Here is a 24470-nt window from a genome sequence, read left to right on the forward strand (position 1 = left end):
GCCGGAAGCCGGCGCCGCGTCGGTCTCCCCGGCGCCCGCGGTTGCCCTGACGACCGCGGGAGCGTGGGCCGCGCGGCGCCGGGTGTGCGGGGTCCGGCGGGGCGGCAGCGGTGCGCCGTGAGCATGAGGAGCCGGTGTCTGTGTCAGATCTGCACCTGCGGGTAAGGCACGGGCAGCGCGGCGGCGGCCGGGGCGCGGGTGGCCGCAGCCTGTCACCTGGGACATGAAGGACGCGGACGCCCGCTCCGCAGCCTCCGCCCGACCCTCGCACGGCCGCGGCCCCGGGGCCGAACCTCCCCTGCTCTGAGACCCCCGGCCGCGGGCCCGCGGGTCGGGCGGAGGCGGCGAGCGCCGCAGCGGCCGGTCCTCCGGCTGCCCGGGGGTGCGATCGGATCCCGGCGGGACAGCGGACGCTCGGACCCCTCGGGGGAAAGAGGGAGGGGGAGGAGGCCGGGCCGGTGCGTGGGCTTTGAGCCCGCCGGTGCGTCCTTCCGCCCGCCGCGCTCCCCCCAGGCCCGACCGCGGCCGCGGCCGCTCCAGGCTGGGCTCCCTTGGGGATCCGCCGGACCGAGAGGGGCGGGGCTGCGGCCTGAAACCCGGACTGCGCCCGTGGGCCCGCCTGACCACCCCCTCCCGTGTAAACACGGTCTCCTCCCGCAGCCTCCCGGCTGGCCCAGGGACCGGTCACTGCTAAGTCCGCGCCAGGAGCGCGTGGGTGCCGCGGAACCGACGCCCGACCCCGGGACAGCGGGAAGTGAGTGCAGTGGTGTCCGCCCCGTCCGTCCGCCCCGTGTCTGTGAGGTCGTTTAAGCGGATCAATCAAGATGTTCAAAGCACGGAAAAAACTTAACCAGCCGACGCAGCCCCCAGAAAAACTAAAAAGGAGAGATCGTCAGAAAGCTTTTTCTTTTCTAGAGACTGGAAACGTTGGGCCAGGAGACTTTTGCTTTCCTTTATAAGCCTTTCAGTGTTTATTTGTTTTGTTATAAGGTGAACGTATGCCTTTGCTGGAGAATAAAACTAAGAACGACGAGAAACTCCAGAGCCTCGACTTGATCCTTGTAACTCCGTGCACCCCTAGCAGGACCTCCATGCATGACCTAATAAGCACCGTGTCCCTGGGCTTCCCAAGAGGTCAGGTGTGCTGCTAAGTCACTTCAGGACTTTCCCAAAGCCTCAGCTGCCAGCCAGCCATCCCGAATCTCTTGACCTCTCGGTCTTGGAATTTTCCTGAAGAGCCGTGACACCGTGTTTTCACTTTCCTCTGCGCCGCAATTCTTCTGCTTGTCCAGCACCCTCCAAGCAGAGCAGCTAATCTCTCGTGTGTTCTTCCTGAGGGTTCACTGAGCTCCGATATCCTCGCCAGCTCTGATTGCATCGGCACAGCATATGCATATGCATTTTCTTCGAATCCAGCCTCCCCTGGGCTTGTACTATTAGCCCTAGCACACAGCTCAGACATAGGATGTGAGAAGCTGACCTCCTATTTCAGCATTGTGGGATGTTACTTTTCTGTTGTTCGCTTGGGTTTTTCTGTCTTGTTAAGAAGTTTTTCTTTTTCTTTTTCTTTTTCTTTTTTTCTGAGTATGAAATGAATATACATGAGGCATAGTATGAAAATGCAAGGCAAAAAATGTACAATATAGTGAAAATCCCTCATAATCATAGTCCCCACCATAAATGTTCTTTAAGACTTGCTTTACAAGTCCTCTGAAAGGAAACAGAGAAACAGCATACCATCATACTATACTCTACAACCCACTTTTTCACTGTTTACAATTTCCGCATCTTGCAACGGCCACACCTAATGGTCAACCCCATTCTCTGCAACCACTATTGCTGTCAGCTTTTATGATATATTGGTCAGGATTCTGCGTTATGGACAATATAATCTACTGCGGCCTAGCCCAGAAATAAAAGAACTTACTAAGGAGTATGTGTGGCTCACAGAATTGTTGGAAGAACCAAAGAAACAGTTTCCAAAATAAACTTTTCAGGAAAAATTCCCCAAAATCTCACCTCAGAACTGGGCTGCCAAGGGAGCCACGGCCTCGGCCAACAACCAGGAAACTGCAGCCGAGCTGTAGGCCTCAGAACCACCCCTTACCGCCAAGGTCAGGGAGCTGCCGGTCGGTTAGGAAGGCACCATGGAAACCTGAATGCGTCCTGACAAGTAGGGCTCCAGCCTCTCTGCCCCACCTCCACAATGCTGCCAGCAGCCGGGCTGGGCTCTCCCACTCTGCCTACATAGCACTGTGTGAGTCGGAGTAGCAGGTGAACGTCCAACAGGAGAAAGCTAAATTGCATGGAACCTGCCGGCGGGGGGTCTGGGAGCCATGCATGTGAGCTTTTCAGCTTCTTAGTACAAGGAAACCCTCTAAATCTTCGTCAGAGGAAACCAGAGTCTCCACCACAAAGGATATAACATCATTTTTTGTTTTGATAAATACCATTGCAGAATAAAGGTGTTTTGTGTTTGTTTTTTAGGAAAGCTGCTTTTAAATGTAGAGATTCTGTGTGTATTGAAGGTCTCTCTAATTAAGATACAATTATCCTAAAATATTTTGGGAAGTCAATAATCTTTCAGTTTATTTATGTTTGCACAGGCGACATCACTGTCCACGTGGAGCCACAAGGATTTATGAAAATTCTGGCATATCTTGCCCCACCACTGAATATTTGGAAAAATACCCTATGTATGGCAATGTTCCTCCACCTCAGAGTCTTAAACCCAAGCAAGAATTCCGAGCAGGCCGTGGTAAAGTGGAAGGAATAACAACTTTTAAGTAAATATTAAACTAACTGCTTTACCTATTTCTCTCCCAACTCTTCTGGTCTTAATAAAGTTTTTTAACTCTTTAAAGTGAAGTATTAAGTTGATCGAAGTTGAACAAATTCAAGAAGCAAGGAACTAGTCAAGTCGCAACTCGAGAAAAAAGAAAGACAAAAATTAAGTTAGAATGACAGAAAGTAAGAAGGGAAAAGGGAATTAAAAGTTTTATTGATTTTTTTTTTTAACACTTAAAATCTCTTGTGTTGTTTCTGCTTTACACTGTCATCTCCAACTAGAGAAATACAGGAACCTCCTGTTTTTTCTGTCTCTGCTCGAGTTTTTACATCTCTGATCTGTTTCCTACACTTCAGCCTGCAGAGATTATCTTTTTGAAATGCAGTTCTACTCCGAATCACCTCCTTGCTTAAAATATTTCTACTTGCCCACTGTATTTAATATATACCAAAATCCCTTCATGGTTTGGTCCTTAATTGCTTTTCTAATTTATTTTCACTGTGCTCTTTAATGCTCACATCCCATAGGACATTTTTCTTTTCTTGAAAATATCAGGATTCCCTTACCATGGAGCCTTCCAATATACTATTTTACTTTCTTGTAAATTTCACCCCCCTTAATGTCCATGTAACCTACAGATCTTAACTCAGTTATCACTCTGAAAGCCTCTGACGCACGTGTATCCAGTTCTCAGGCTGGGTAACAGGCCCCTGTGTAAGCCCTCAAAGCATCCTCCTCCTGTTCATCATGGATCCACTCCAGAGGCCCATGCAAGCAGGGACTGTGTCTGTTCTTCTCTCAGCTTTCTACTTCCAGAAACCTAGTACGATGCTGCTAGCACATAGTAGGTACTCAATATTTATTCAGTGGATTATAGACCCAAAAAAATCCTTCTAAGCCTAAACTCCTCATTTGGACTTAGCTCTTTTTTTTTTTTTTCAATTGTTTCATATGTTCATCAATGGATTAATTATTTTCCTGATTCTGTTAATGTGCACACCATATTCAAGGTCCAATCTTACATGTTAAGTACAAAAAGATCAATAAATAGAGATTTCTGCTTTCAAGGAATGCATACATCAGATTTCTATAATTGGGGGTTTACAATGCACTATAATAAATTTAATTTGCTGCATTACCTGTTTTCATATCATTTAGATGGAGCTTATTCTACTTGCATGAGCAACTTTTAGTCCGATACTTCTACCTTTCACAGTCCAGGCAGCTCTTGTAGTAACAGGGCCTCACTGACGGCTTGACCTCTGTAGGTGTGCGGCTCGCCCACAGACCTGAAAATCTTCCACAGCGCTCAGACTTGGTGTGCTCTAGAATCATCTGGAAGGGTTAAAATTGCAGATTCCAGAGTTTCACCTAAAACAGTCAATAGATAACGGAGTGTACCCCAGGAATCTGCATTTTTAACCAGCATCGCTGGCCATTCTGTCGCCGTCTCCCAGTGAAAAGGGTCAAGTACTAGTACTGACCGCTGGTGGGACTGCGTCCTGCCGTGGCGCGAGGACTTGTGGCAGTGGCAGTTGGAAAACAAAACTGCAGATAAGTAAACAAGACACACATGAAAGCAAATGAGATGAAGAAACTGAATAACTGAGAAGAGCCAATGGGCGTGGTTGCTCCCTTTTCTTCTCCGAACCGTTCATTCTGCCTCCATGCCTTAATGGCTCAATGGAGATTTCACAATTTTTACTATTTTGCATTTAACTAGTTGTAAATATTGAAATTGGGAAAGTATAACGTGCCATACCTTTCTTTAAAAAGGTAATTGCTTTTCAATTCTGGGTTTGTCAGTTGACTTGTTCAGTACCCCTTCATAGTTTAAAAAAAAAAAAAAACCCAAAGGACAAGAAACAACCAACCAAACGAACAACACCAAAAGAAAGAAAAGGGTCTCCCAACTCCCAAAAAGTCCAATTATGCCAATAAAACTAAAATTTCCGCTTCTTAAATCATCATCTCTACACTGAGGAAAACATTGCATCTTTTCTTTGTATTTTGACCGGGGAACTGGTGGTATTTCCCAGAGCCTCACCCCGGGGGTCTAGAGCCCTTCCTTCACTCCCTCCTGTCCGCTGTGCTGGACCAGGCAGCAGGAAGCCGATGTATCTGCACAGAGAATAAAGGGTCATCGGACGCTCTCCTAGACTAGAGGATGAGACTGTGTGAGGAGCAGATGTCTAGAGGCACATTAGTACGTTCAGTGCAGTTCGAGGACCGCCAGAGTTGGCGGGGAGCCTGCCCTGGAAGGATGGCTATGGACGTGTCCTGTGTTTGGGGACACATCCGATGACCACGAGTGTATTTACCCATTACCCTCCTCCACAGAAAGCTGCTTTGGGTGTGGCGGTACACTTCCTCACATTTGCTCTAACCAGGGAAACCAAGACTTCTAAGCTTTCTCTCTGTCCGCTCCCGGATTCTTCCCCTCCCTGATGGCATTTTAGCCTCTGTCCCTCTAGCTGGTATTCGGGAAGAACAAAGAACAACTCAGATGTCTTGAGAATAAGAGGTATGTGATTTCTACTATTTATCTCTTAAATAATACTTAGTAAGCGCCTGTTAAGTGTCGGGCACGGTGCTGAGCCCCGGGGATAGAGCGGTCAGGGGATCGGGGTGGCTGTGCTCCCGGGTGCTGCGGTCTAGTGAGGGGGGCAACACGTCCCTCAAAATAAACACAAAATCGCTCCGGGGAGAAAATCCACGAAGGATAGGCACGAGGTGACTTGAGAGGCGGAATAAAAGATTTGACTTTATCAGGGAAATGATCTTGATGAAGTCCCAAAAGTTCATTTTCGCTTTTGTTTCCTGTGCCTTTGGAGACATACCTTGAAAGAGGTTGCTGTGGCCGGTGCTGAAGAGGTTACGGCCTGCGTCCTCCTGTCGGATTCTGATGGGTTCATGCGTGGAATCCCGAGGGTGTGAAGCCGTTGGCTGCAGGAGATAGGAAAGGAAATCGCAGAAAGCAAGAGGAAGCCACCAGCCAAGGGGCCACGTGTGGTGTTTTCTGTGTCCTTAGAGCAGTAAGAGGCCACTGAAGGTTTCTTTTCCTGCTCGTCTGTCTGCCTGCCTGCTTGCTTGTGTTTTGAGGGGGTGGAGAACGGGGTTAAAGAAGAGGCCAGGCCGCTCAGGGGAGGAAGGACTTGTCCGATTCGCATGTGAAAGGATCCCTTTGGGCACCAGATGAGGACAGACAGACAGAAGCTGGAGTGGACGCAGGTAAATGAGTTTAGGAATTGTTGATTTGATTCGAATGAGCTATTGTGGGAGTTTGGACTGTCGTGGTCATGATGGAGAAAACGGTGAGATCTGCGAGGGATTTAGGAGGGGATTTAGGAGGGGAAGGTGATGGGAGTTGAGGAAGGGGCAGCTACGGGAGGGAGCCGTGGTGTGAGGGACAAGAGCGGGGTCCCTGCGGTGATGCCCTTCGCTACGATGGGCGCCAGCAAACGGACCAGGTCGGCTGGGGGCATGTGAGGTTCTGCAAGTGCGGGTAGGGAGCTCAGAGAAGGGTCCGAGCGGAGAGAGAAATTGGTGCATCATTTCTGTTTCGGGAGGGATGGGAGTTGTGGGAGTCGAGCTGTCTTGCGGGGGTTGGGGGGGGGGGGGGAGCACTGCAGGAGAAGAGGAATGAGAACAGGCCCAAGTGCTGAGAAGCCCCCGGCGGTCCGTGGCCGAGGAGAGGGGGACGAAGCTGCATCAGAGACTCAGGAGAAACCAGCAGGGAGGCAGGAGAGCGTCTCCTGGAGACAGGGAGCGGGCAGTCCTGCCCATCGGGGAAGAGAACGACAGACGTCCAAGGGACTCAGTCACAGAGAAGTCACTGTGGCCCATCAGGCAGCGCTGGGCCCCGGCCGGCCATGGGTGGGTGGGGCTGAGGAAGAGGAGCCAAGTCTAGAAAATCATCTCCTGAGAAGGAGAAGGGAGTCAGCGAGGCTTTTGGTTTTAGGAGCTTGGGGACGTAAATTGAAAATAGTGATTAATACAAGGTGACTTAAACCGATAAAATGAGGGACACGGTCAGTAGAGCTCACGAAAAAACACAGTTTTGAAGACGTGTAGTCATAACAGCAGTAGCTGACATGTTGCCCTTACTGTGCACCAAGCTCTCGTACGCATGTGCTCACGTGTGTAAGCGTCCGTAACTCAGCCCCGTGAGCTAGATGGCACCATTGTCCTCGTTCACAGAAAGAAACGGGGGCCTGGCCAGCTTAACTAAGTTGCCCAAGGTCATGCATCCAGTGAATGACAGAGCCAGGATGTGGACCCAGGCCATCTGGTCACTCTGGGTCTGTACCCACCAGACAGCCCCAGTGTCTGCAGGACCATTTCCGCCACAGAACGTTCTAGCATGCCCATGGTGGCTGGACTGCACTATGGCTCTCATCCATGGCAAGGGCTTCTCGCGGGTCCGAAGATGAGTCAGAATCACATCCATATCATGAATGTGATTTATGACTGAAGGCCAAAGTTTAGACGTTAATAATTTATTTAATTGATTCTTTAATAATAAACAGGAAGATGGCATGATTTCAGTAAGAGGAGAGCATGCCCAAAGAGCTTAGTTTTTTATTACGATGAATAAGGATTTTGACAAAGTAGACCCAGGGGATATATTTAAATTTTTTTCCTTAGACTCATTAAATCTTTCACCTAAGATTTCCTTCCATGTTAGGAAAAATCTAAGTTACATAAAGATGTTATTTATGTGGGCCCCAGGGTGGCTCAGTGGGTTAAGCCTCTGCCTCCAGCTCAGGTCATGATCCCAGGGTCCTGGGACTGAGCCCCACATCAGGCTCTCTGCTCGGCAGGGAACCTGCTTCCCCCTCTCTCTGCCTGCCTCTCTGCCTACTTGTGATCTCTCTGTCAAATAAATAAATAAAATCTTTAAAAAATAAAGATGTTATGTATGTAAGTAAGATCCAATCAGCTGAAGATCCACATCCTAATGATGTTTGAACACTGGGATTTTTTACATATTTCTTAAGACGTTAGTCACTAGACAGGACATAAAGGAATTAAATGACTTCTCTTCAGTAGTTTAACAACTATCACCATTTTAATATCTTCTTGGACTTTTCAACTGAAACAAACATTGAAAATTTCAATACTACTTTGGGATAATTAGAAATAAAAGACCCCGTGAGGCTATGTTTCAAACTTATATATTTCAGATCGGATTATCGTCCTTATGAGATAGTCAAACAGCCTCGCCACGTGCCAGAAGAATACAAACCAAAGCAGGGGGAGATTGATCTTGGCACCACCTACAAACGGGACTTTAATTCTTACGAAGTGCAGCCTGTGGCCATAGTCCGGCCTCTGGAGAGACAACGAGTTAAACAAGGAAAGGTGGACACTGTCCCAACCTATAAAGGTAACTTGCCATTTCGAAAGTGAAAGAGCCCAAAAAAGTAAGGCTCACTTCCATCCAATGTCCAATCCTAATTTGGGGTGTTGCCAAACTTAGCTCTCATGGCTTAGGAACACTTTTTTTGTTTTGGTCAACATAGTATAGTGAAAAAAAGACCATTTGCCTGATTGAGACCTCAAAGACGTGGATTTCTATCCAAATTTAGCCACATAATTCATTTTCACTACCTAAAAACATACACAGTTGACCCACAAACAATGTGGTTTGATCTGCGTATGTATATACTCTTTTCGATAAATATAGTCCAGTCCTGTAAATGTATTTTCTCTTCCTTATGATTTTCATAACCTTTTCTTTTCTCTAGCTTACTTCACTATAAGAATACAGCATACCATACATTTAACATACAAAATATATGTTGACCGTTATGCTACTGTTGAAGTGTCTAGCCAATAGCAGGCCAGTGGTAGTTTTGGGGAGTCAAAGTTCTGCATAGAATTTTGACTATACAGGGGAGCAGGGCCCCTAACCCCTGTATTTTTCAAAGGGTCACCCATAAACACAAAGGATGCCATTGCACAAGCATTATGTCACATCACGCCACATTGATTTGGCACTGTTCCTTTCTCTCCATTCCAGAACAACTTGGAACTCTACTGAGTGTACTGGAGTCTTACAGAAGGTCAAATAAATAGCAACCCTCTTAACCATTTAAGTTCTGAGCCAACTGATACAACAAAAGCGTTAGCAGTCAGAGAGCCAAATACTCCCTTTATAGTGATAAAGACTAGGGTGAAGGATAAAGCAGGTGCTTCCCGATACTGAACTCGAAATAAAAGAGGCTTATCCACCCCGTAACAATGTTGGGCCACCACTTAGCAGACCAGCTACTCTAAGATTTCCAGCATGGAAGAAGCATGCGAACACCTTCTCCCTGTAGGCAGCTGACTCGGAAGAGCCAGGGGTTGGACAATGTATGGCTAGTTTCTTCCCCAAAATGAACCTGATTTTAAAATACCCTATTGCTCTTGGAGAGTGGGACCTTTTTTGAAAAAAAAAAAGGTATCTTATTAGTACCTATTATTTTTTGTTAATAATGTAATCGCATACTTAAGTGTGCATCCTTTTCATTATGTGATACAGCTGAGTGGTATGTCCTCATATAAAGCCCTTTTATAAAATTGATGTCACCCACAATAAAAGCAGTGGTTTACAGTTTAAATAGACAGCAGCTGAACTCGTATGTATTCTTCAAATATCGCCCTTACCAGTTCAATGGGTAAATAAACGCATGTTTACCAATTCGCTATGATCTAGAAGTAGGGTGGTCGGCAACCTTGTGCTTTCATCTTTCTGGCTGTGGGCACATAAGATGCTACACAAGGAGCAAAGTTTTAAGACAATGTATAGGGTCAACAAGTATATTGTTATAATGCAATTTAGCATAAGACAATTACAGGTCTGTATCTCCTGGTATGCAGAGGAGGTCAGATACTGCTGTAACAACTTGACATAAAATAACAACTTGACATAAAGTTGTTTGGCGAAAACAACTGGTATTTTAACAACCACAGTAGGAATTTCTTTTCTTTTTTGTCCTACAAAATCTATCAAAAAATATCAGTAATATTGTCCTGATGCTGTGACAATCACACATCACACACACATTCTAGCTTCTCATTACCTGGGTTTCCTGTAGATTTCCCATATTTCCACCCCCATAATCCAGCGTTCCTGGGGTCCCTCTGGCTTTCTCGCTTCTGACCTTTCCTAGTGAGGAAATATTTCTAGGTATGGAAGCATGAGATGAGATCGTGAGGGCCAAGGCAGTACTCTTTCTCTGTGATGATCTAGGTTTTGTAGATAACTATTTAAGGACAGGTCGGTAACTGGTGAGAACTCACGATGAGAAGAGCCTCTCACTAACCACCGAGAATCAGAGAACAGAGGAAAGACAGAGGGGGTATGGTAACGAGAAAGGAGGGGGAAACCCTGTAGGGCTCTGGTGAGAAGGTAGCATCTAGATTGTGGAAACGCAGTTCTATGAGACAGGTTAATCTTAGACAGAAACCTATCTGCTCCCAGCAGCCTCAGGCTAGAAAGTCATTTATACTGGAATGTAGATGGTGAGAACAGACCAGCACTGGAGTTGGTAAAGGTTTTAAGGGATACTCTGCTCTGTGCTAGGCACTGTAGGGAATACAGAGATCTGAACTGAACGTGGTTATTGACAGACACTTTATGGTGGAGGAAAAGAAACGATAGTAGCATAAAAAATTAACCCTAGCAGCAATAAATAAATGTCTTATCACTAGGGAGGAGGGTAATTCACTAGAAAGTTAATGGAACAAGTCGTGTTTCAAAAATTTAGACTGAACAAGATTCAGGCCAGCCTGACCAGTAAGTATTGATCTATAGGAGAGGGAGAGACAACACAAAAACTAGGATGAAATGAGCAAAAATGCACAGAGCCAGAAAAATAAAGGGGTTCTTGTGTAAACAGAGGATTTCAGGAACTAAGAGATTGGGGTATAATTCTATAAATGCAGGTAGAGGTCAGACTGTGAAGCACTGATTACCAGACTGAAGTGCTTAGCATTTTTCTTATAGCTGCTAAAAATGCTTGAGTTCCATTTCCAGGGAGCATATATTAAATAGCAGAAAGCCATTATTTCCACTGCAATAGCTAAAAATGTGTATAATTTTTTAAAGTATATGAAATCTCTTTAATGGCATTAGACAGCTGTGGAAGCAAAGAAACTTGCCAAGACGGCAAGCTACAATAGCCAGCAGTTTACTTCTCCAGAACACTGGTCACACCAGGGCCTTGGTGGAAAACTGAGTGTGGCAGAAGCAGAAAGACTCTCCTGTAAAGGGAAATGAGTGGAGCGCATGATATGTGGACTGGTATGACACACTGGAACCTATCAGTCCTCCAGGTGTATAGCTGGTCTTCCTTGTAGGATGTTTGCTGAGCGTGTAGGGGGTATGATGGCCTAGGAGACTGGGCCAGACGGATCCCACAGCTGTACTTGGGAGTAAGTGCTTAGAAGAGAAATTCCCACAGAATGAGGGCTCTACCACAAACACACCACAACTTTTGTCCTTTCAACCAGAGGAAGATTATGTCTAACTAAAAGTGCCCCTGAATACCAGCCTAGCTCAACACCTGATTGGATCAGGGTGACCTAAATTGGAAAGACCAAGATTTCTCCTGCTGAAAATAACATTGATTTTAATGTCCATGGTTTACTTATACATGACCCCCAGCATCTGGTAAAATAGGAGACCAATGAAGAGTCAGGAAATATCTGGAGAGATGATGGTCAAAAAATCTCCAAAACTGATGAATGAATCAGGCCACAGATTCAAAAAGCTCAACAAATCCCCAAACAGATAAATACAAAGAATACCACACTTAGGCGACTTTCATCAAAATTCAAAAACCAAGTGAAGGTGAATTCTCAAAAGCAGTAAGAGAAAAACTATGCATTAATTATGAAAAGAAAAATTAGAAATATACCTAACTTTTCATCTAAAGCCATGGAAGCCCAAAGATAATGCAATGACATATTTAAAGTGTTGAAAGGGTAAAAACAAAACAAATTAAAAACCTAGAACTTTAAACCAACAAATCCCAGAATTTTATGTCTAGTGAAAATATCCTTCAAAATATAAAATAAAAATGTTTCCAGGAACAAACAAACAAACAAAAACCCCAGAGAATTTGTCATTAACCAACCATACTACAAAAAGTAGTAAAGGAAGTTCTTCAGGTTGAAGGAAGATGATTCCAGAGGGCAGCATGAAATCCAGGAAGTAATGAAACACACAGAAGGAGTAACTTTATAGGAACATATAAAAGAATATTGACTTCTTAGAGTCACAAGAATAATTATATGTTTTTACATAAATACAGAAGTAAATATAATAGCACAGAAGGCAGGAGGGTGTAAATGGATTTACACCATTGAAAGTTTCTTACGCTGCTCTAAAAGTGGTAAAAATACCAATTTAAATTCAAGTAGGCCAAAAAGATACCCTAATAAGTCAAAAATGCATTTTTATTCTAAAATAAGTTCTAATTAAAATGCTAACAGAGGAAATGGAATAATAAAAATACCCTTTATCCAAAAGAAGGCAGAAAATAAGGGGTGAGGGAACAAAGAACATTTGAGAAAGAAGCAAATAGCAATAGAGTCAACTTAAACTCAACTAGATCATTCATTATATTAAATGTAAGTGCAATAAAAATTTCAATTAGAACTCCAAGATTGATCATTCATTTGGAGTATACCAAGTGTCACTTTGCCTCTTGAAATAGAGATACCTAGTAGGAAGATATGTATGGGGAGTTGGTGTTCAAAAGGAAGTCTGGAATGGAGATTCAACCTTTGGAAGCCATCAGCTTACAGGTAGTATTAAAACCATGGGGATTGTTGGATGAGATATAGATTGAGAAAGAAATCCCCAGGATGGAGCCCCCTGGATTGGTGCTGTAAGATGTCACAGGGAACAGGTTCCAAATACCAAGGAAGAGAACTAACATGTGCAACTCAAGACTTTTGTCTTCAAAGGAGAACCTCGAACAGCTCATTATATAAGAATGGGGATGGAGGTCTGCATACAGACATTCATGGTGAGCAAACACATTCAGACACCTCATGGGCTTAAAGCGGTTCAGATGAGAGCAAACTACTACATCATGACATACTTTAGATTCATCTCCTACTTTCACCTGTTTCCATATTTTCAAATTTGGGTTCACAAGAACAAGAATGGCTTACCCAGCTCATCTCTTCTTGCCAGGCTGTTTTGTCTGTCTCTACTGGCCTGAAGATTGTCTGCTCTTGGTCCACACATCCACTCTCATACGAACATCAGTAAGTTGATGAGGTAGAGGTGGTAACCATTTGCTCCACAACTTGGTCATTGGGGCAGAAATGTCTGTGAGTGAGGGATTTTTCTCTCCAAAGGAGAGAACAAATCCACATAAAAAGCATTTGAGTTTTGGCCTTTCCAATAGACATTACATGGACTTTAGTTTAGACTCTAAAACATCTTGTATAATCTCTGCCTTTTATGAATTAACCTTTGGTGTACATCTTTTTTTTTTTAATGTTTTTTTTTAATTTTTTATTTTTTATAAAAATATATTTTTATCCCCAGGGGTACAGGTCTGTGAATCACCAGGTTTACACACTTCACAGCACTCACCAAAGCACATACCCTCCCCAATGTCCATAACCCCACCCCTCTTCTCCCAACCCCCCTCCCCCCAGCAACCCTCAGTTTGTTTTGTGAGATTAAGAGTCACTTATGGTTTGTCTCCCTCCCAATCCCATCTTGTTTCATTTATTTTTCTCCTACCCCCTTAACCCCCTATGTTGCATCACCACTTCCTCATATCAGGGAGATCATATGATAGTTGTTTTTCTCTGCTTGACTTATTTCACTAAGCATGATACGCTCTAGTTCCATCCATGTTGTCGCAAATGGCAAGATTTTATTTCTTTTGGTGTACATCTTTTTGGGTGAAGTCAATTCCACAGTATTTCTTAGCTTTCTACCTTTCTCATCTAGAAATAAATAAACTAATAACCTTTGGTTGAAATATAAGTACTTCAGCTTTCCATCCATGGTCTATGTATGCCACAAGAAGCAGAATTAAGGTATTTAACCCTAAATCTTAGACTTAGCTCTAGTATTCACTTCTAAATTCTACATACAAGTTCTGGTATGTTTAAAAGCACTCAGTTCAGGCCTCTGGCCTCTATATAGCCCTCTGTCTTTTGATGATACCTTGAAGTCCATTTTCTGAAAAGCTGAAGTTGAAGGCAATGATCTTTCTGGGATAGTACAAGTTATTCTGTAGGTTTGCTCAGGGAGTCTGGTGGTAGGCTTTCCTACAGTATAATGGGTTGAAATTTTCTTTCATTTGAGGAGTCCCTCCAAGGCAAAGAATAATATCCCCATCACTTTTGCCCACACATCAGGGCCTTTGATTTTATGTTAATCAGTAGATTTTATGGTTTCTTTTCTTTTTTTAATTATTTTTTATTTTCTTAATCTCTTTTCAGTGTACCAGAATTCATTGTTTATGCACCACACCCAGTGCTCCATGCAACACATGCCCTCCATAATACCCACCACCAGGCTCACCCAACTTCCCACCCCCACCTTCAAAACCTTCAGATTGTTTTTTAGAGTCCATAGTCTCTCATGGTTCATCTCCCCTTCCCATTTCCCTCAACTCCCTTCTCCTCTCTATCTCCCCATACCCTCTGTGTTATTTCTTATGCTCCACAAATAAGTGGTTTCTTTCCACTTCATGTGTTATGGTGAAAATCCCAACCCGTTCCTGGAAAATGCAACCATAATCTCCTACACTCTGTCTTTACCCAAAACACAGGCTTTCTAAAACCATCAGCAATCCAAGCTCGGATGTTCCATTCCCTTGTTGTGTATTCAGGTAAATCTAGAAGTAGAAATTCTATGCACTAATGTGGGGAGATAGGAAGGGGAAGGTGGATATGAAGAAAACACAAATCAGGGGAATCTGAGCAACGTCAGACTTGATTAGTGTTCAGATTTCTGAAGGAAATGGAAGGATGTTTGGCAATGAGGGAAGTGAGTCATGATTTTTAGAAGATGGTTGCTTTATGCAGTATTTTAAATGCTCTTTTTTTTTTTTTAATTTTCAAGATGATTATAGAGCTTGGGACATTCAGAAAATTGACCCTTATAAACCAGAACAAGCTTACCACCCCCCCACCGTGAAATTTGGAAATTCAACCACATTTCAGGATGACTATGCTCCTCAGGAGATAAAGCCCAGGCAAAGCTTTAAACCCAGCCCCGTGGTCAAACGTTCTACAGTCCCTTTTAATGGTGATACAAGTCATCGCCTTGACTACGTACCTTATCAGCTAGAACTCAAGTTTGCAAGGCCTAAAGAAGTGTACAAGCCAACCAGTCAACCCTTTGAGGATCTCACAACTCACCGATATGACTTTCAGGGTCTTCCTGGCGAAACTGCGAAAATCTGCAGACCTCCATACACCAGAGTGACCCAAAATGCTCATTTTGAAGGCAGCACGGAATTCCGCGAAAGCTTCCAACCATGGGAAATCCCACCACCCGAAGTCAAGAAACCACAGGAGTATGTCCCGCCTGCAGGTACCATGCAGCTAAACAGCACAAGCCATCTCGACTATGTTCCCTATCAGACCAAACGTGTTAGTCCCATCAGGCCAGTTTCTCAGAGAAAATTTAACAATGTCCCTTTTCAAGGAAAAAGCACCACAAAGGAAGATTTTCCAGCCTGGGAATGCTGTCGTCAAGGTCTTATTAAGCAGCAGCAGCAGATTTCCAACCCATCTGGAAGATTCGATGGTTGGAGCACTTTCAGGTCTCACTATGTGCCCCACGAGCTGATTCGGACCGAGAGCTGCAAACCCGCGCATGCTCTGTTTCAGAGTTCTGCTCCGTTCGATGACACCACCATGTACTCTACAGAATACACACCGAAGAAACAGGAAGTCTGCCCTGCTAGTTATCCTTCTCCTCCAGGCTATATCTTTGAAAATACAAATTCTGAAGGTCATAAATTCTTCCGCAAGGTCACGCCCATAGTGGAGGCCTTCTAATCATCAAATCATGTTTAAAAGGAAGCTAACAGATACTGGTTTTCTAAGTAGGAAAAGCCAGAGTTGTTTTTTTTTTTTTTTTTTTTTTAGAGGGGAGGGGAAGAGAAAGAGAGAGAATCTTATGCAGGCTCCAAGCCCAGCACAGAGCCGACATGGGGCTCGATCTCACAATCCTGAGATCATGACCTGAGCTGAAATTGAGAATTGGATGCTTGACCGACGGGGCCACCTACACGACCCAAAGCCAATTTTATATAGTCAAAATAATTTATGGGAGAGCTAAAACAAATCATTTTTAAATCTTTCAAAATGAATTTGCAAAATTATAAGAAATAAGAACCTTAAAATCCATTTTGTATTGCTCTTTTACCAAGATTGTCCTTTAATACGCTATTCTGAATGTTGAATCATGGACATTCCCAACTGAACTACTTTAATCCCCAACCTACTATTTGGTTGCTTGCCTCTGTCTATTATCATGTTCCCATACATTTTTAATTATGGTGACTACCACAGTTACTCACATACAGTTTTCATGTATTAAGGACATCAGGACTGTCTGGCCCACCTCTGAAAATGATGCACGGATTCCTCATCCAAGACAGTGGTCTTCATGTCCTCAGACTTCAGGGCATCTACACAGTCCACTATGGTTGGTGGTGCTAGGGAGGTCACACTGCCCCTCACCATGTTCAAGTTCATAAGAGGAACTGTGGTGCAACCAGCAAGGGGTCTGTGGGCTGGAAGTCAAGGCTCTGAGTTGGGGTCCCGATGACATCACCCTGGCCAATGACTCATGTTTTTGAGCCCCAGTATCTCCACTCTTAAAAGGACATCTGCTCTGCTTAGTTCACAAATACTGCGTTTTGAGCATCAGATCGTACGATTCATTGTAACCCAAAAGCAAAAGTGCTAAGGAAATGTCAGGCATTCACACTAAGTCCCTTAATCTCGTTTTGTACCTGTTTTCTCCATTTTCAGAGTAAGGTAACTAACCTACTCACTACTCATTTTCTGGCCTGAGGCAAGGATTGTAAAACGACCGAATTTGCTCTGAGCTTAGGAGTAGTTTGATTCCGGAAGAGTCTTGTCCTCTCCAGCCCTACAAGCACCGGAGAACTCATTCCAGAGAATGGAGCACTTGGATGCGGAGAAGAACATGGTTTGAAAGACAGTACTTATGGGAAGGAAAAAGGTATTTGTTAGAGTAGTTTTAGAAATGACCGACAGCAGTGAAGAATCTTCTGGATAACCTTGGGTAAGGACGTACCTAATGGCCATGTCCCGAGTCAGGGTTCAGAAGCAGGGGCAGGCTCCGGGTGGGGCAAAGTTACGTCCTTCTTCTCCAGTGTGAGCTAAGTGCTAAGAAGGGAGGGGAGAAATGATCCCAGTAAGTGAGCCAGGAAGAACAGGCTGCATTTATGAACGCTGAGAATGTCCTAATGAATCACATTCCTATTGTTTCTTTTTCTTTGATAAATGATTGTATTATGAAAGAGAGTATGATTTAGTGTAGCACAAAGTTTAATCTTCTGTAGCTTTAAAGTTGTCTCAAACAACATGCTCACTTGAGAATAAGTGCACCAATATTTGGCTAAAACATTTTTAATATTTGAAAGTAGCTTCTTTTTATTTACATTTGTATCTATTAGTGAAATTGTGATATGTATAATTCTTTATCTAGGCAACATTAATAAAGCATCAATAAAATGAATGAATTTTCATGAAATCATTTCCGTACCAAATTTTCTCTGGAAAAGGGAGCTTTTTAAATAAAGTCTTATCTAGGTTAACCTGTATATAACTACTCTTGCATTTTCCATAGAAAACATGATTATAGACTCAAAATGAAACAGTAGGGAGTGTGGTAACACTCTCAACCTGGCCCATTTTCTGAGCTAGACATTCAACTTCCTCTGCAATCTGATGGGAGTGGTCTACCCCCCTGGACAAAGGTTACCCTTTAGTAAGATACATCCTGCGATTTCCCAAGGCAATGTGACTTGAGCTGAGGACACAAAGATGAATAATGGTGTGTCCCTATCATCTAACGCTCAATGTAACAGATGGGAATAAGAGATTGGAACAGGGGGTACATGGGCCACTTAGCCTGGAAGTTCAGAAAAAGCTCCCTTAAGGAGAGGACAGCTGAGCTGTCCTTGAGCTGTAATGACATCTTCTTCTATAGACTAGCATACATGACCTTGCACAAATTATTTTCCCTCTCTGAACCCACTTCTTCATCTACAAAACTGACTTCAAAGGATGTGTACCTGGAATATTTAAAGAATATAAAACTCAAGAACAGGAAAAAAACGGGTCAAAGATCTAAACAGATACTTCACCAGACTATCTATAGATGGTGTATTAGTTTGCTAAGACTACAAGGACAAAGTACCCCAGACTTGGGCAAGGGTCGGGGCGGGGAGGGGGGCGCTTAGGCAACAGACATTCACGGTGTCATAGTTCTGGAGGCTGGAAGCCCAAGGTCACGGTGTCAGCCGAGTTGGCTTCTTCGGAGGGCTGCGTCGGAGAACCTGTTCTGTTCATCTCTTCTAGCTTCTGGAGTTTGGCCAGCGATCTCATGTTGCCCAGCTTATAAATGTCTGCCTTCATCTTCACATGGCATTCTCCCCGTGTCCAAGCACCCGTCTCCAAATCTCCCCGTTTAATAACAATACCAGTCGTCCTGGAATTCACAGACATGCGACTTTCCCTAATGTCACCTACCCCAGGGGTCCCATCCTAACTGGATCCTCTGCAAAGACCTTGTTTCCAAATAAGGTCATATTCTGGGAGTTAGAAGCTTTTTGAAGAGGGGAACACAATTCAACCCACAAGAAATGTCACATAAGCAGGTGAAAGGTAGTATCATCAGTCATTAGGGAAATTCAACTTAAAACTACAATGAGATATCATGACATACATATCCAGGGCTAAAAAGATAACACACACATACGCGCGCACGCACACACACACACACCCCAGGCATTTTGGAACATCTTTTGACAGTTTATAAAGGTAAACATACACGTACATATCACAGGGTCACAGAGAAGCAGGACGTGGGAATTTCAGGGGGTGATAGAAGTGTTTGGTAGGAAACTGTGTGGGTAAACAACTCTCTGAACTCGTAGAATCTAAGAACTGCAAACCACAGAGTCGGTCTTACTGCCCGTCACATCACAGACCCGGCTCCCCAGGATGCGAGGAGAACCCGGGAAGGAATGCAGACTGTTGGCGGGTGACTCCAAGTGTCCTAGAAGCAAGTCACCTGAGCACACAGAAGAGAGCCAGAGGAGAGGGGGTTACCTAAGAGATACTGAGATAGAGCGCTCCGACTGAACACTCTGAAGCTATGATAAAAAGGCTCCCACACGAACACTGCAGTCTGGCTGCTAAACTGTCCTCCCGTCACAGGGCTACGGGAAACCGAGAAGAAGACTGTAATCATGAGAGCCAGGCTTCCCTCGGTCACAGAAAGAAACTACAAAGAAGAAAAAGGCACTTGGTGACTAACATAACAAAAAATACTGATTTAAAAAAAATACCATCTCTGTTTACCCACACTTACTGAGAATTTGAGTAGCAAACGCTTCTCAGTAAAATACTGACCTTTGATGGGGCCTTCTCAAAAATCTTCCCTGGAAATCTTCAACCTCCTTGCTAACTTGATAATGATCACCTTGAGCTGTCCTTACATGAAAACCTTTAAAAGACTTGAGCTTAAAAGAAGAAAAAAAAGAAAGAAAGAGAAAGAAAGAAAGAAAGAAAGAAAGAGAAAGAAAGAAAGAAAGAAAGAAAGAAAGAAAGAAAGAAAGAAAAAAAGAAAGAAAGAAAGAAAGACATCAACTGTAGTAATGACCATGACCGTATGGCGTGAACTAACACCCGACCCGACATCTCAGGATGAACTCACAGATGCAGAAATAAACAGATGCGTGTGTGTGTGTGTGTGTGTGTATGCGCGTGCATGTTTACACAGGCTAGTATGGATGTGCAACCTAAGAAACCTCCCAGTGGGCAAAGCTGGAATGACCTGAGCAACAAAATGATGACAGTTGGCATTTTTACTCAAAGTTACTTTGTTTGAGTTAAAATCCAAACTGTTGTTTTATATATATATATATATATATATATATATATATAGAGAGAGAGAGAGAGAGAGAGAGAGAGATTGATTTAGATATATATAGATCTATCTCCTAGAGTCCGTACTCATGTAAATTAATACATAAATGGCAGAGAAGACACAATTCTTCCTTACAGGATTCCGTTAGTAAAGGAACGAAGAAAAGAAGCTCGCCCCTGGAACATCGTCACGATAATTACTATAGGCACAACCCCTAAGATGCTATAAAACTAGAGGGGAAAAACTTTAAGGAGGAACAGAGTATTTGCACAGTCTCTAGGTATTGTCTCCAAAATACAAATATATTAATTACAAAGCGGGAAAAAGTGACCTAGTAGAGAAGAAACCCAGCAGGAGCCACCTTAACCAAGGACCAAGGTAAACATGACCAGTAAAGGACATGTCGACAGCATGTCTCTCTGATGCCGCACCGGGAGAGGCGCAACAGTGCATAGCTGACTCTAATCCTGAGAAAATACCAGATCACCTCCCACAGAGGGGCACTCAGCAAAATCCCTGGCCAGTGTCATGGTCACAATTCCCATGGTCATGAGAGAGGAGAAAACGGGAGCACCACGGTTTGGAGCCTTAAAGAGGCACGGCATTGCGGGATGCTGGGTCAGAACCCAGGGCAGAACAGAGGACAACAGTGGGAAAATGGTGAAATCCCATTAAAGTTTGCAATTAATAGTGTTATACCAATGTCGATTTCTTGGGGTGGTTTTTAAAGTTTTTATTTAAATTCCAGTCAGTTCGCATGCAGCATAACATCAGTTTCAGGTGTGCCATGTGGTGACTCATCACTTCCATCAGACCCCAGCTCCTTCGCCCCCCCATCGCCCATTTCCCCCAACCACCCCTCCTCTCTGGTCACCAGCACTGTGTTCTCTAGTGAAGAGTCTATTTCTGGGCCTGCCTCCCACTCTCCATCTTTTTCAGTCCTTTGCTCATTTGTTTCTTAAGTTCCACACATGAGTGAGATCATATGGGATTTGGCTTTCTCTAACTGACATTTTGCTTCGCATAATACTCTCTAGCTGCATCCATGTTATCGCAAGTGGCGGGATGTCATTCTTTTTGATGACTGAGTAATATTCCGTTGTCTATATAAGCCACAGCTTCTTTATCCATTCATCCCTTTACAGACTCTTGGGCTATTTCCAGAATTCGGCTCTTATAGATACTGATGCTATAATCATTGGGGTGCATGTGCCCCTTCGAATGAGTATTTCTGTATTTTTTGGGTAAATACCTAATAGTACATTTGCTGGATCATAGGGTAGCTCTAATTTTAACTTTCTGAGGAAACTGTACTATTTTCCACGGTGGCCGCACCAGTTGCATTCCCACCAAGAGTGCCAGAGGATTCCCCTTTCTCCTCATCCTCACCAACATTTACTGTATCTTGTGTTGTTATTTTAGCCATTTTGACAGGTGCAAGGTGATATCTCATTGTGGTTTTGATTTGCGTTTTCCCGATGATAAGTAATGTTGAGCATCTTTTCATGTGTCTGTTGGCCATCTGGATGTCTTCTTAGGAGAAATATCTGTTCATTTCTTCTGACCATTTTGTAACCACATTATTCTTTTTTGGGGGTGTTGAGTTTTTATAAGTTCTTTACATATTTTGGATACTAACCCTTTATCAGATATGTCATGTGCAAATACCTTCTCCTATTCTACAGGTTGCCTTTTAGTCTTGTGGATTATTTCCTTCACTGTACAAAAGCTTTTTATTTGGATCAAGTCCCATTAATTTATTGTTGCTTTTGTTTCCCTTACCTCAGGAGACATACCTAGAAAGAAGTTGCTGTGACCGACATCCAAGAAGTTGCTGTGACCAACATCCAAGAAGTTACTGCTTGTGTTCTCTTCTAGGATTTTAATAGTTTCAAGTGTCTTATATAGGTCTTTTATCCATTTGAATTTGTTTTTGTATGTGGAGCAAGAAAGTGGTGCAAGAAAGTTTCTTTCTTCTACACGTGGCTGTCCAGTGTTCCCAGAACTGTTTGTTGAAGAGATTGTCTTTTCCCCCACTGGAGAGGCTTTCCTGCTTTTGTTAGTTGATCATACAGTTGTCGGCCCATTTCTGGGTTTTCTGTTCTGTTTCATTGATCTGTGTGTCTATTTCTGTGCCAGGCCCAATTTCTTAGTTTCGATCAGTATATTTGGTTGTGTACAACATTGACATTAAGGGAAGTTAGACGCAGGATGCACCAGAATTCCCTGCAGTGCTTTTGTAACCATTCCATACATCTTAGTCACCTTAATATAAAAAGTTAAAAAAAAATAATTTGGTTTGTTCTGCCAGGCTCATTCGTTTTGCCTTTTCAACTCCAGCCATCCACCGGTCTATCAGCAAGTTTGCTTATAATTTCTGAGGTCATTCTACACCCCTGACAACACGTTTGATGCCAGGGACCTGCTGATGCCCCTGCCTTGGCAAGGCTCAGCAGAGACCCGTGGCGTGGGGTCTGGAGCTTGACGAGGGGAACCATCCTGAATTGAGGAACCACGTGGGATCCCTGGTGTGATGAAACCTTTCCTCTCTTTGCACTTGGGAAGGCTTGTCAGGGTCGGTTGCAAACTTCTCCCGTCCTTTGCTCGTTACAAAGAAAAGCCCAACAGTGATCTCTCCTTATGTTTTCCTAGCATGACTTTTTTCACCCTCTTCCTAGTTGATATGTAAGAAATAAAGTTCTGGGGGGTATTGATTTCATCACATTGTACAGGAGAGGACCCAAGCCTTCCAGCAGCGCTTGGACTGCAGCATCTGGATTTCTCCGTATTCCTGGACAGTCACTGAGGATCACGAAGTAGTTCCGACAGCCAAGAAAACAGTGAGGCGTTCCCAGGGGAGTTTCTCGGAGTCGGGAAGGACATGCCCCACATTTCCTCCCCTGCCTTGTAATGCTCTCCACTCCTTGTAACCCATGGACATGGCCTCAGTTTGAGAGAGAGAGAGAGAGAGAGAGAATACGAAGGGAAGAAAAGAAGAGAAAAGTGAAGAGAAAGGACGGAGGGGAGAGAAAGAAAGAAAGAAAAAGAAAAGGAGGGAGGGGGAGGGGAGGAAGACGAACCTACACTTCTAGACATCGGGGCTATCCAACCGCTCATCTCCCACGTAGCTCGGCCTCCTGAGGTTAATAGAGTCTCACAAGTTACCGCACAAGGATTGATTTTTCTTCAACAAATAACCTCAGAAACCCCAAGGCCCGAGGCGAAGGGAGGGGCATCTCAAGTTCAACAACGTGGATCCTGTCTATAAAGACTCCCTGCCGATCCCGAAGCGCTCTACACAGGGCTGGGGCACGGAGGAAGCGCTGCCACAACATCTTCAGGCGCAGACACCTCACGTCAGTCCCTGAACCCCTCAACGTGGCCAAAAATAAGAGGGTTTGACACCTCCTGCGCTCCCACTGCCACCCACTTCTGCACTATCTCAGTGGTCAATGAGGGTTTGTTTCCAGCCCTTCTGCCCTCGGCATCAACGACAGTCCGTAGGGCGTACATGATTGGGATAAGGGACTCAGAGGGAACTTCTGTGTGATCGGTCCTGAATCTTGTCACCCACACTTCACAGGACAGCCCAGAGCAGGGGGCCCATCAGGTCTGCTCCTGGACCCTCAAGGAGGCAGCCAAGGTGACAACGGTCAAGGCTTCCGGAAACAACACAAAGAAGCCGCCCACATGTATAAGGATTCCACTGCATAATCAAAGTAGATTTATTTCTGAATTACATAAGGAGTCATGAAAGAAACACTAACTCTTATGTGATAGGAACAGTAGTAAAATACAGTACACAGGAATGTCACTTGAACGATACCAAGACAACAGTACGATAGCCAACGGAAAATAGCGACTTTAAATACAAAGGAGAAGCTATTTAATAGGAAATTTTGTTGATAAGAAAAAATATATGTCCCACGTTCTTTATTACATACTGTACAAAATAAAATATTGCACCTTTAAGTCATATAATAAATATGTACAAAGAGCATCTTACAAACGATCTTTCTTTTAATTTAAAAACCTTCCCCAACCAAGTGTGACTGAGGACCAGCGCCCCACGGGCTGTGTGTGCCCATCACGTCCCCATCCTTCCCGGCCACCAAACCCTCCGCATACAGTAGTGCTCATTGTCAGTGTCGGCGAGGCTGAACTTAGAACACGACAGCTGGTGCTCCGAATACGCGGCAGAGAGACCAGCAAGCTTGCCCACGGACAGATCCAAAGCCCAAGCGCACTGTTCGCTTCTCTGTGATCAGGGCCTCGGTCCCGCACAACCTGCTTCGGGGACGCCGTGGCCAACGGACTGCCGGCGGCACGGGATGCTGACCGAGGGAGAATGGCTGCGTCCTTGGGGCCGTGGGCCATCCAAAGCCAGAACCGCTGGGGATGTTGGGGAAAGCACCCCAGAACTGAATCAGTGTCAGAACGTCACAACTTCATGCAAGCCCCAGACTCCTTTGACAGAAACAATTTAGTCCCAATTTACTCTCCACCCGGGCACCA

General features: G+C 44.3%; 1 protein-coding gene across 2 annotated transcripts; it reads left to right on the plus strand.

The window, feature by feature from the left end:
* The first annotated feature begins 4 nt into the window (after positions 1 to 4).
* On the plus strand, positions 5 to 17552 carry SAXO2 (stabilizer of axonemal microtubules 2). Of its 2 annotated transcripts, XM_059179853.1 has the most exons (4): positions 5 to 161; positions 2607 to 2786; positions 7975 to 8177; positions 14880 to 17552. In XM_059179853.1, exons 1-4 carry the CDS (start codon positions 124 to 126, stop codon positions 15821 to 15823), a joined length of 1365 nt encoding a protein of 454 aa, XP_059035836.1. In that variant the 5' UTR covers positions 5 to 123; the 3' UTR covers positions 15824 to 17552. The 2 variants fall into 2 exon arrangements, 1 of the variants encoding a protein (XP_059035836.1); XR_009355216.1 differs by lacking the exons at positions 2607 to 2786; positions 7975 to 8177; positions 14880 to 17552 and adding an exon at positions 661 to 1042.
* The last annotated feature ends 6918 nt before the right edge of the window (positions 17553 to 24470 follow it).

The sequence above is a fragment of the Mustela lutreola genome, chromosome 7 (genome assembly GCF_030435805.1).
Source record: "Mustela lutreola isolate mMusLut2 chromosome 7, mMusLut2.pri, whole genome shotgun sequence".
Taxonomy (NCBI): Eukaryota; Metazoa; Chordata; class Mammalia; order Carnivora; family Mustelidae; genus Mustela; species Mustela lutreola.

Coding starts and splice junctions, on each gene's coding strand:
- SAXO2 (XM_059179853.1), top strand. CDS start 124: ATGAGGAGCCGGTGTCTGTGTCAGATCTGCACCTGCGG. Junction 2,787..7,974: donor GAAGGAATAACAACTTTTAA/GTAAATATTAAA, acceptor TATATATTTCAG/ATCGGATTATCGTCCTTATG. Junction 8,178..14,879: donor CACTGTCCCAACCTATAAAG/GTAACTTGCCAT, acceptor TTAATTTTCAAG/ATGATTATAGAGCTTGGGAC.